At 39.8% G+C, this 12,263-nt stretch overlaps 1 protein-coding gene across 9 annotated transcripts in view; it reads left to right on the top strand.

Moving 5' to 3' along the window:
- USP22 (ubiquitin specific peptidase 22) overlaps positions 1–12,263 on the top strand; it is a 106,928-nt gene that overhangs the window by 33,552 nt on the left and 61,113 nt on the right. For 3 of the 9 annotated variants that reach the window (XM_081169553.1, XM_081169551.1, XM_081169554.1), the window contains exons 3-4: positions 10,870–10,983; positions 11,479–11,523. The exons of 1 other annotated variant lie outside the window; for it this stretch is intronic. In XM_081169553.1, coding sequence (XP_081025679.1) covers positions 10,870–10,983; positions 11,479–11,523 — 159 coding nt within the window. Of the gene's footprint in view, positions 1–357; positions 431–10,869; positions 10,984–11,478; positions 11,524–12,263 lie in introns of those variants that run through there. 5 more of the 9 variants (XM_081169552.1, XM_081169555.1, XM_081169557.1 and 2 more) reach the window with 4 other exon arrangements.

Here is a 12,263-nt window from a genome sequence, read left to right as displayed (position 1 = left end):
ATGAAAGATGTTGGTGTACCTGAGTGTTACAGTTACAAAGCTGATCTCTTGATTTTAACAGAAAATGTCAGACACTTAATTCCATTGGATCTTGATATCTTTTAAATTTTATAATTTCCTGCCTAAAATCAAATGGTCTTTGGTGGTTTATCCTGGAAAACCTTCATTTTTAAAATGCTTAAATCCCTTTTATTTATAAAGAAGTAAACATGTTCTCAGTTCACCTAGCAGGCCTTTCAGTTAGGCCTGCATTAATGTATGAGCTCTGTATTTGTGACTTGGATAGACAACCTCCTTGAAGGTGTTTTTGAGTGTTTTAAAAAATGAATTTTGATTGTCATGTATTTACTTCGTTAGTTAAAAACTTTCCATCTACTGCCTCACCTTCCCAGAATTGTCAGATGCTCAGCCTGGTAGGAGTCAGCAAACAGTATGTCATATTATCTTATCAATGTCTATGCAAATGCCCTATTATTTAAATAATTATTACATATAGTACTTCTTACTCTTACTATACATCTTGAAAAGGCTTAACTGAAACCACAAAGCTTGAATTACCTGTTCACTTAATTATCAATGCATAAAGTCAGACATTTTGCCCACATTTTGTGCATGGTTGCACGCATGCCGTATCCTTTCTAAAGTACATTAGTTTTCAAACTTTTGATACTGAGGGAACTCCTAGTGATCCAGGCACCAGCTGAGATACAGTGGTGCCTCGCAAGACGAAATTAATTCGTTCCGCGAGTTTTTTCGTCTAGCGAATTTTTCGTCTTGCGAAGCACGGTGTTGTAAAAGTTTTGGAAAAGCTTCAAAAATCACCAAAAAGCTCAAAAAAGGCTACCACACCGCGTTCTATGAGTTGCTCCTCGAAGTCAAGTCGCAACTGTATTAACGGTGTTAAGAAAAAGGAAACAAACTTGCAAGACGTTTTCGTCTTGTGAAGCAGCTCAAAAACCGCAAAACCCTTTCGTCTAGCGAGTTTTTCGTCTTGCGAGGCATTCGTCTTGCGGGGCACCACTGTATTCTCAAGGACAAATTACAGTATCCAAATTAGCTGGGAACAATTGCTTGGTTGCAGTCCTCTGTCTTGAGACCCCTAAGAGCTACTGCCAGTTAGAGAATACAGGAAAATATTGGGAAAGGACCATAGCACAGCAGTAGAGGATTTGCTTTGCATGCAGAAGGTCCTTGGTTCAGTTCCTGGCATCTCCAGGGAGGATTGGGAGAGACCCTGTCAGAAACCCTGAAGAGCTGCTACCAGCCAGTACTAGATGGACTTAAGGGTCTGATTTGGTATAAGGCAGCTTCTTATGTTCTACATACTGGTCTAGAAAGAGCATGATCGGATCCAGTATACGGGAGCTTCATATATATCAAATGCAGTCAACTTGTAGTGGCTTGGAAAATAGCATGGGAGTTGTCACAATGAAACCATAATAGGAGGGCCAGAATTCTTAAAAGTTATGTGTGTGTTTCTTTTCACCAGCTAAGGGGTTTTTTCAGTTGCAGGAATTAGGAGCAGGCAGACCAGAGTGCACCTACGTGTTCTGGGAATGCTCGGGGAAGAGGTTCCCAGGGTTGCTTCATGATTATTATTTTTTACAGCGCTGCTATTACCTTAAATGGGATCTTGCAGGCCCATTGGCCAGTGGCTCCTTGAACTCCTTGACCTATACTCTGAGGGTAACATGTGCGTTTCAGTATGAGAAAAATGAGGCTGTTGCATGATCAGAGAAATCTTACTTGAATAAGTTTAAGTTCATTTTAAATTAGCATAAATTTACATATCATTAACAGAAGTTTTGAAGAAAGGAAGCATACTTTTTAAAAAGATATTGTATATCACAGCAGACATACATCTTGGCAAAGGCATTCCTTCTTGCGTGAGAGTGAGGGGTGAGTGCCTCTTAAGATGGTGCTTGCCACCTACAGGTTTTTTTTTTAAGAAATACTTTTTACAAATGTAATGATTATTATTTAGTTGCTTGACAAATTGGTGGTGCCAACATACAGCAGAAAAGTGTGGGGATGCTTAGATCTGCAACCAAGTGGAATAAGAGTGACATACCTGTAACTTTTTGGGGGGAGAGGATTATTGGAGGTAAAGGAAGCTATCCAAAGGGAACTGGCCGTTAGCTTAAGAAAAATGGGAGAGAATGAGAGATAAAGTGTGTGGTCTAATTAATTGCTACAATTAATTGCCTGGAATCTACTGTATATGGTAGTAATATGGTATTTAGAGTGCATATAAGTCTTAAAACTTATTCTAAAAATTCCTTCTGGCCAAGGTTACGAGTGGGGAAACTCTTTTAATGTGTGCTAGCCCTGAAATGTCAGATGAAAATATTCTTAACAGCAGTGCCTGAAACAACACCGTTGGAATGCCATTTGATCACTCCCCAAAAAACATGTTACATGCATACACATCTCAAAATGAACTGAAATTATTTTTGAAGCACTTAGTGACTTTGCTGAGCTTACATCAGTCTCCATGGAGACGAGCAGAACCTGAAGCTCCAGATAACAAATTGTGAAGCTTTAGCAGAAGCAGCTACATATATACTGCAGAATGATGTATTTGCATGTACTAGGGATGAAATCTACCCACAGCGTGTAACCCCTGAGCTTGAGGACAAGTTTCCCTTCCCATTCAGTATTATGCATCTCACTACTTTTCTCCAAAACGGAGATATAGTTAGAACTCTCTAACACCTTGATTTCTATGGCCTTTAAAAGCAACCTAAATTTGTCCTGTGTGTATAAGTCAGAACGGAGGTGCATATAGGAAGAACTGTGCCAAAGCATCTGTTACTGTTCCTCCTGGGCAGAAAGAACTTGGAGCCGTTTGCTGGTGCATATGCTTTGTAGGAGGTGAGTTGGTGGGTGGAGCTAGTCCACCCCCAAGCCCTTGATCAGTTCAGAATACGACTCTTGATTGAAAAAAGAATGCAAGTTGCTGACAAGGTAATTATAGGCTTCTGTATTCTACAGTGAGACCCCAGCCTGTGGCAGTCCTCTTCTTTGTGAGTCTCATTTTGTAGCCCTAGGCCTGCTGGACCACACTGCAATATTAATTCCTTGGATTTTCAAAGGCATAGCAGATAGAGGCAAAATCTTTGTTTTCTGAGAAGGAATGCATGTTTGATAGGACTGAAAAGATGGTCTCCGCTCCAGCCACCTGCTACTTCTTCAGTGTTGGTGGACAACTGGAGTGCTCCTTGAGCCGGGTTTACTGTGTTTTGCTATGCAGAAAATATCATAAATTAGGATCAAAATGGGAGTATGGAATCCTCATGCTTTGCATTCAGAAGGTCTCTACAGTGGTGCCTCGCAAGACGAAATTAATTCGTTCCGCGAGTTTTGCCGTCTAGCGAATTTTTCGTCTTGTGAAGCACGGTTTAAACGGCTTAACAAAGTCGCAAGACGTTTTCGTCTTGCGAAGCAAGCCCATAGGGAAATTCGTCTTGCGAGGCAAATCGCGGACGAAAAAACCTTTCGTCTAGCGAGTTTTTTGTCTTGCGAGGCATTCGTCTTGCGAGGTACCACTGTAATTCAGTCCCTGCTATCTCCAGAATAGCAAGTGGTGTGAGAGGCTTCTCTCCAAGACCCTGGAGAACTGCTGGGCTAGGTTGAGAAACAGAATAGAATAGCTTTCGACTCAAGAGTTAGAAACAATAGGACTGGCTCCTGTTAGTTTCAGCTCCATAGTAATTGTCCTATGAACTGCCCATAATGGCTAAATGGGATAAGAGACAACAAAAACTAATAACAGGGTATTTTACTTTGAATGTAGTCAAGGTGAATTAGTCATTAAAAATAACCAACTGAGATGAAATTCTGCAGGAGGTTCATGTTTTCTTTCTCTTCCTTTTTCTCTACATAGACTGCAAAGTGCCGCAAGACCTATATAAGAGCTGCTGCCAAGATGCATGTTGTTTTTGTAAATACAGTGATTTGTGCATCTGTGCTTAATTTCTGAGCCGTAGTTAGATCAATTCTATTGTATGGGAGAGTGAAAGTGGATATTCCAGTGTAGTTAACATACACATTTGTAAATAAGCAAATAATGAGTTTCTGGGTGCATCTGGAACCATAGATGGCTGAGAGAAGCAGAAATCGTAAATTAGTTCAACTTTCTTGGGGTGGGTACTATGTTACATTTTCCAGAGGAACTGAAAGTCTGCAGCAATCAGTAGTATGGACAAGGCAGTATTGTGATCTTTAAACACCTCCAGTTTCTTTCTGTGGAGATTGACACTGCAGACCTCTTCTTTTTCAAATACCTTTTAATTAGGTTTGTATTGCTCACTTGGAAAGAGTTGGTTCTGATGTAGGTGACCCTCCTCCCAAAGAAGTGCACTGACTTCAAGGAATTTGAAGGACTTTAGGCATCCATTTGTTAACCTGTGGACTCTTGATCTCAAAGGAATGCCTTTCTCCAGGTCCCTTGGTAGCTACCTGTCTGATCCCAGAAGACCAGTCACAGATACATTTCTTATGTACGTCTTTGCCTCTGCATGCCTGGTAGGACTTACTCACTTGCCATCTTTCACAGGATGGCTTTAAATCTTTCTGTTCAGACTGATGAATTGTTGCTTCTGATTCATTCTTGGTGGAGCGACTGCTGGGGTGATTATAAATGGTTAGGTACATTTTTCTGGGGGAGGGACCAAGGCAAACGGAAGGTTGTTTTTTTTTGTTCCTTACCAATGGAGATAGCAGCATGGTGTTTGATGATAGCCAGATACAAGTTTTGCTGTCAGCTTTCACTTCCACAAAGAAGTTGAAATGAAGGGATTGCCCCTCTTGTTTGCTTGAAAATTTGCTCTTTGCACTTTAGAGAGACTGTTGGAGGGTTGTTTTCCTGTCCTGTGGGTTCAGTGCCTGGAAGCCACCATCTTACCCAAACACCCTGCAGCCCTAATATGGGCACTGCGACTGCAAATGCCTCGCTTTCTTAATCATCTTTGGAACAGGATAACTTACAACCTAAAAGAGTTTCTGTGTCTGTTAGTGAGAATCGCCACCTGGTGAGTTAACTGCCTTCCATAATAAAAGAAGGAGAAGGAAAGAAAGCTGCTGCTTATGGCATTGAGTAAAAGTGACAAAAAAGCTGGATTTATGGTGTGAAATGAGAAAGTTTAAATGGACAAGGGGAATCTCTGTGAAGCTTTAAGTGGATTATTTTTCATTTTCATTTTTTATTTGAAGAAAGTGTGTTTAAGAAATTGAAAGTTAGTTTGCCAACTGACACTATATCCATGGAAATGGAATTAACCTTGTGATGCTGCTGAAGTGATGGGAGCCATTAAGGGACAGAAGTCCTAATAGCTTCAGTGAAGCAGGAAAATAGCCTCCCCATTCAGAATAAGAAAAAAATAAGAAAAAAGGCAGAAGGGGGAAAAAGAGGTAGAAAATAGGAGATCTTCAGGGTCCTTGCTTACTGTGGATGTTCTTAAGCAGATGATGACGGAGCAAGCAATGTCTCTCAATGAAACAATATAGGCTTTGGGGGGGAATAGGTAAAAAAGAAGACTAAAAGAACAGTCAATGAAGTGAGGAATGAAATTAAACCAGAGATGAATGAAATGGAAAATGGAATCAAATATGACATAGAGGCTTTAGATGACAAGGAACTGGCAGGACTGAGAGCTGAAACTATGGCAAAACTAGAAGGGACAACTGATGAAATTGAAGAACCCACTATGCATAACTATGAAGTTATGGATGGAGAAAGATCTGGATAATCTGACATTGATGGAATTGAGAGAGGGAAAGAGTTCCATGTACAATTTAGAGTAATCCCAGAGGATAAAGCTATTAAATCTCGGGCGGGGGGGGGATTTCAGAAAAAGAATGGAAGGACCACAAATGGAACAGTCATTCATAGATAACATGGGGGAAAGCATGGCAGATATAACAGGAGATGGGAATTGAAGATACAGAACTGGGTGTGAACCAATGGATACAAAAGAATAATGGAATATTATCTCAACATTTGATCACAGTGGAGAGACTCTTATATGTGCCAAGAGGGAAACATTTACCATTTAATATGGAGGAATGGTTTCTGAAATTGTTGGAGGCAAAGTTGATACTTTTAATTAGAGAAAAACTATTGCTGACATTGAATATGGAACCCCTTTTGGATTTTTTGTCCGAAAAGGAAAATGGACACAAATATGAACCAACCCGGACCCTGTGGTCATCTGAGGCCCTTCCTTGGGCGCCTTCCCCACGAAAGGTCTGGAGGGTGGCAATGTGGGAATGGGCCTTACGTGCAGTGAAATGCGTTCCTCGAGGAGGCCTGCATGGCACCTTCATTACATATCTTTAGGCACCAGACAAAAATGTTACTCTTCAACCAGGCATGTGGCAGATTCTAGGGCTTTTTAAATGTGTCTGAGAGAGAGGGGAGTTAATGGTTCGTTTTGTTTTTGTTTTGTTATGCATTTTGTGTTTTCATTTTGTATTTTTATGTTGTGAAGGGCAGTATACAGTTGATAGATGAACTCTTCTGCCAGAATGCAAGACAGTTAAGGCAGTTTTCAACAGCAGAATCCTGAATCCCGAGGAAACTTCATTCCTATTTCAGATCCACTATCTGTGACTGTGTTTGACACCAAATGGTTAGATGTCCTACCACAGTAGCACTTTGCTCTGTTGAAAAGCCAATGTGGTTTAGTGACTGGATGTGGCAAATCCAGGTTCAAATCCCTGTCCAACTATGAAACATCCTGGCAAGGGCACAGCCAGAATTTTTGCTGGAGGGATGGAGCCAAAGTTGTTGAGCACCCCATATATAGAAATACCCCATATATAGAAAATTGTGGGGGCCATCCTATAATGGAGTACTTACAATAAGGGGGAAACAAAACTCAGTTCCTAGAGGGAAGGATGAAGTTCAAATGCTTGCCCTATTTGTAAGAGAGTAGTACAGAATATACAGAAGAACATAAAGTAGAAAAGAACCAATATGTGCTTGTTTGGGGATCACACCCATAACGTACAGGGTCTTTTCTGCTGTGTCCTTGGCTTCTATATATCCCACTACAGGAGCTTATATTACATTGTCTATAGAATGTGCTCACCTAAGCCTTGCAAAAATCTGTCTTGCAGGAGGCACTATAGTCATTTTGAAAATCTGGACCCCTACCCCTTATTTGGGGACACAGGTGGTGCTGTGGGTTAAACCACAGAGCCTAGGGCTTGCCGACCAGAAGGTCAGCGGTTTGAATCCTCGCGACAGGGTGAGCTCCCGTTGCTTGATCCCTGCTCCTGCCAAACTAGCAGTTCAAAAGCACACAGTGCAAGTAGATAAATAGGTACCGCTCCAGCAGGAAGGTAAACGGCGTTTCCATGCGCTGCTCTGGTTTGCCAGAAGTGGCTTAGTCATGCTGGCCACATGACCCGGAAGCTGTACGCCGGCTCCCTCAGCCAATAAAGCGAGATGAGTGCCACAACCCCAGAGTCATCCACAACTGGACCTAACGGTCAAGGATCCCTTTACCTTTTACCCCTCATTTGAAAAAAAAAAAGTTGGACATTACAGTGCACATTGTTATAGAAGTGGGGCAGCCAACCAAAATATTGGCTGTTATTTCTGAGAGAGGAGCTGAGGCATGAGGAAATTCATGTTGCTAGTCTCGGCCAATAAGTGGCTGGGATAATAGCTGCAGGTGCAGCGATGTGTGAGAGCAGATGAGAGGGAATGTGCAGGTGCAGTTTGTTAGTGATTGACTTTGCAATGTGTATCATGAGCCTCAAAGTTAGACGGGAAAGGGTATTTTGAGATGCCATCTCACTGATTGCTTCCAGGGAATCTGTTAGCAAAGCTGTCTTGTCACATGTACTGCTAATGAAAAAGGTTTCTAAGGCTTGATGAAGGCTTTGGCCTCGTAGTCCCTAAACGTACTTGGGTAAAATCATCTTGCAAACTTGGTGTCAATTCAGAGATATTGAGTACTAAATAGGTCTTAATGGAAGAAGTTAAAGTAATTGCAAGCTAAAAAACAGCCTTTGTTCCACCTTTCCATCTTGTTTTGTTCCAACTTGTTTTGAAAATTCTTCATGAGGCAGGATTATAATAAAATGAGAGCCATAAATATCCATTTTTTTCTTCAAATCTCCACATACTGCATATAACATACTGGAGGACTTTGTAATAATTGACTTCTGTTTTTAAATTTAAACTAATTGCAGAGGTTTCCTTGATTTAATATAAAGTTGTAGTATATAATATATATAAAGGGCGATGATAATTCACTTGAAAATATCTGACTATTTTAAAATATAACATTCAGATATCACTTTATGAGGCTCCTAACATCCACCCACCCTATTGCTATGGCAACAGTTAATTTGTATGTAACTGTTATATAAGCAAGTACCATATTCTATGCAACAGTTAAAATTGGCATTTTATTTTTTAAATCTACACTGATAATAAGCAAGAATGGTAGGAATAGGAACCTTAGTTTGTAGGTTAGTTACTATAGTCATCTTTTAAGATTAAGATACATAATATCCCTAACTTACTTTGGTTAGGCTTATAATGATTACTAATGTTGAGAAGTAAGAGCAATACACACTTGGAATGCCTGTAGTGGTACTTCTTTCAGTGGTCTATTTTAAAGATAAAGTTTATGAAAGGTATCTGGCCATCGTTAAAACAGAGTGTATTGGCTTTGTTGGAAGAACAGCTTCTCTCAAAACGTGCTTTGGGAAATCTAATTTAAGATATTTTCAGATACTGCTCTGAACCTTCGCATACATTAAGTCCTTCAGAATTCAGGGCTGCTATACCTGAAGATTTGAAATTGGATATTTGTGATTCACATTCTATTTCAAAACAAAATGAGAAAAAAAGGAGGTTATAATAGCTTGGACTTGTATCTTGAGGTTCATTTAGCTCTGGTTACATGCAGGCATTGCATTCAAGTCAACCTGGTTTCTTCTGATGGAGGAGGCTTACTGTACCTCTGGCATGTGTGAATTAGATACAGTGGTACCTCGGTTTACGAACTTAATCCGTTCCGGAAGTCTGCTCTTAAACCAAAGCCGTTCTTAAAGTGAGGCGTGCTTTCCCTAATGAGGCCTCCCGCCGCTGGTGCCCTTCCACCATTCGGCTTCTGTTAGTAGACCGAGGTAAAGTTCGCTAACCGGAATACCTACTTCCGGTTTTGCAGAGTTTGTATACCGAATAGTTTGTTTACAGGGCTGTTTGTAGACCAAGGTACCACTGTATCTGTTTTTAGCCCTGTCAACTTAATTATCAGCTGAGAAATAGGGCATTTATCTGTAAAATGAGACAGAACACACTGGCAGCCACCTGAACCCATGGGAGGTTTGAAATCCTGGTACTCATCTTTTATGGGGCAGTGTGGCACCAATCTAAGCCAAATTAGGATGTGGAACTGATGCAAGAATTTTTTTTATGTGTCTTACATCAGTCTGAACTGAAATTTCTTAAGGATTTCTGTATATAATATCTGTAAAAAATGTAAATAGCTTGCGTTGTCTTTATTGGGAAGAGACTGATTTGGCTCTGTTTTTGGAGTTCAGTGCATCTTTAGAGGGCAACTTTGGAACCTCCCTTTTCAGCAAGAAGTAAGTATTAGCAGATAAAAACCAGCTGATTAATTAGATTGAATCTGTTTTGTATAAGAATGCCCTGTAGGTTTTGAAGTTCATATAAGAACACTAAAGAAGTGTATGATATCAAGAGCTGTTTGAAGATTGGGATAGCAAAATGTTGTTGAGAATCTGATATGATTCACAGAGGAAGTTGCTCCCAGTACCATTCACCACAAGGAAGGAGCTTAAGGTCCAAATAGTTTTCTGTTGCAGAAGATCAGTAAAACAGTTCTGGACATCGTTTTTATGCTTTTGCAGATACAGATACATACAAGTACAAAAAAATCTCCCTTGCTCTAAATAAACTCAGCAATACAAGACGTAATACCAAGCAAGGAACACCAACAGATTGATGAGTCACAGACTAAGTCTGCTGAACTGATATGCATTAATCACTCCTTCTCATGTCCAGTTACTCTAACTGGGGTCGCTAAGATAGAAAGCACTGGGGATGAGTTTATTGGAACCAAGGGGAGTAGTAGCCAAAAAAGTTTGGGAAGCATTTTCTAGGTGGTGGACTATTCATTCTGCATTGTTCCAGAAATGCACACCCACATTGTTAGCTGTAAATATTTTATTGACATCTGTGGACATGTGGGCACATTTAGAATATTTAGAACATTTGGAACAGAATACTGTGGGCAACAACTGCTCTGGTTGCTACACCCCTCCCCAGACTAAGAGAGAAAGAGAGCACACGTTTGAACCAATTATTTGCTTTTCCATAGTGTCTGGATGAAAGTCGTATCCAGTAGAATTAAAACGGATCTTCTTGCATTTGCTTGATTTTACATGAGTTTCCCACCCCAAACCACCACCCCGAACAGTGATGGACTATACAGTAAAAAGCACAGATGTAGTGCTTGTCAGCACCATAAAAACATTGGTCCAAGGCATGGGTGCTCATGGATTCTCTTAAATTTTACATAGGATAACAGCAAAACCACCAGCAAGTTGCGGAATAATTTTAACTACCAGGAGAATCTGAGAAATATATTTTAAATGTTCATTCCTTCGTTTGTCTGAGAATACTTGTTTGTAGAAAAGGTTGTTGGCGTTAAAAGTGTCATGTGGCATAGTAACATTTGGTATTTTTGTTCTTCCCCCTTTTGAGGTCAGGGGATATGTGTGTAGATGCTATTATGGAAGCCAATGCCTACATTTTTAAATTTTAAATTTTTGTGTGTTTCTCTCTCCAACCCCCTTCCCAACTACCTTATGTTTCTGCAGCCATAGACCTTTTGTATGGGGGTATATACTGCTTTATGTGTCAAGATTACATATACGACAAAGATATGGAACAAATTGCCAAAGAAGAACAACGGAAGGCTTGGAAGCTACAAGGTTTGATTTTATTTAAGTATCTGCTGAAAGAATGCTCGCTTTCATTCTTAGTTATACCTGGCCCTCCCACCCATCAAAAGGTAGAAATCAATAATAGGGAAATGGGGTACCAATGCAAGTTGTAGGAGCAACAAATGTAGAGATTATTTATCTTCAGAGGCTAGACTGCTTAACATGCACACCTCATAAAATTTCAGCCAACCTACACTTTTAAAATTTACTTTCAATGAAGTAACCCCTTCTCTTGTGATTGTGCAAAGTTAAGGGTAAGATAGAATAAATCTACTTTTAAGCATAGCAGAAAAGAAATCTGTTCCCTTCCTACAAAGTGTCACCTCTATCCCTGTGTGATTATCTCATAGAATGTGCCAGCTTTATAAGCACACACTCTGTTTACACATATAGTATGTATATCTGTAACTATTTACACACAAGTATATGTACACACATTTGTTTTGTTATTCAGTTTGCTTTCCCTAATTTTTTCTTTTTTAGCCTTCACCCCAACAATGGTTTCTCACTACCAGTGTACAATGACAGGTAAGAAGTGTGACCTGGCGACGCATTTCACTAACAAGCGTCCCTTTGCCGATTATCTGCCATTTTAAGACAAGAATCATGGTTTACAATGCCGCTTTTTCATTTATAGATTGCTTTCTTGTTACTGAGAATGTGTATCAGGAGGTAAAGGGTGGTAAACCTTTGCATGAACTTTCTATGGTTGACCTACTCCAAAATATGCCTTTCATTTTTTGAGAGGAAAGCAAAACTAAACATTGTTCTGGCCAAATTGAAGCATTTTTAAAAGAACCTCTGTGTCAATCTCCAAAATTGTGACTACTAATATTTTGAAGTAGTTCAGGCAGAGAAAGGGGGTGGGGGAAAGAGTGGTGGATTTGAGAACAAGAAAATCATAGCATACAATGTTTCATGCAAAATTCATTTTAAGGTAACTAACAGTGCTGAAGAATACCCAACAATAAATATTTGTGAAGGTGTTTTTAAACCTTGTGTTCTGTGTATGGAAATCAAATAACCTGTTAAATGTGTTAATATGCGCTTGTCTTTGGCCCAAGAAGTAATTAAATTGAAAGAGCAAAACAGCTGCACTGGACAAAATATATAAATTGGTGACTTGTAGTCTGGCATTGATAGCCCAATACTAAACATGCAGCCAGGTCTCATTAATGGTTGTATGGCATATAGTTGTAAATATTAGACTTCAGCTGATATTGGCCAAAAAATTGCACTTTTATTCAAGTAAATACTATATTTTTATA

This window comes from Podarcis bocagei, assembly GCF_964188305.1.
Source record: "Podarcis bocagei genome assembly, chromosome: 14".
In the NCBI taxonomy this organism is placed as follows: Eukaryota; Metazoa; Chordata; class Lepidosauria; order Squamata; family Lacertidae; genus Podarcis; species Podarcis bocagei.
Note: the sequence above shows the minus strand (reverse complement) of the source record. Positions and strands in the feature narration are given on the sequence as shown.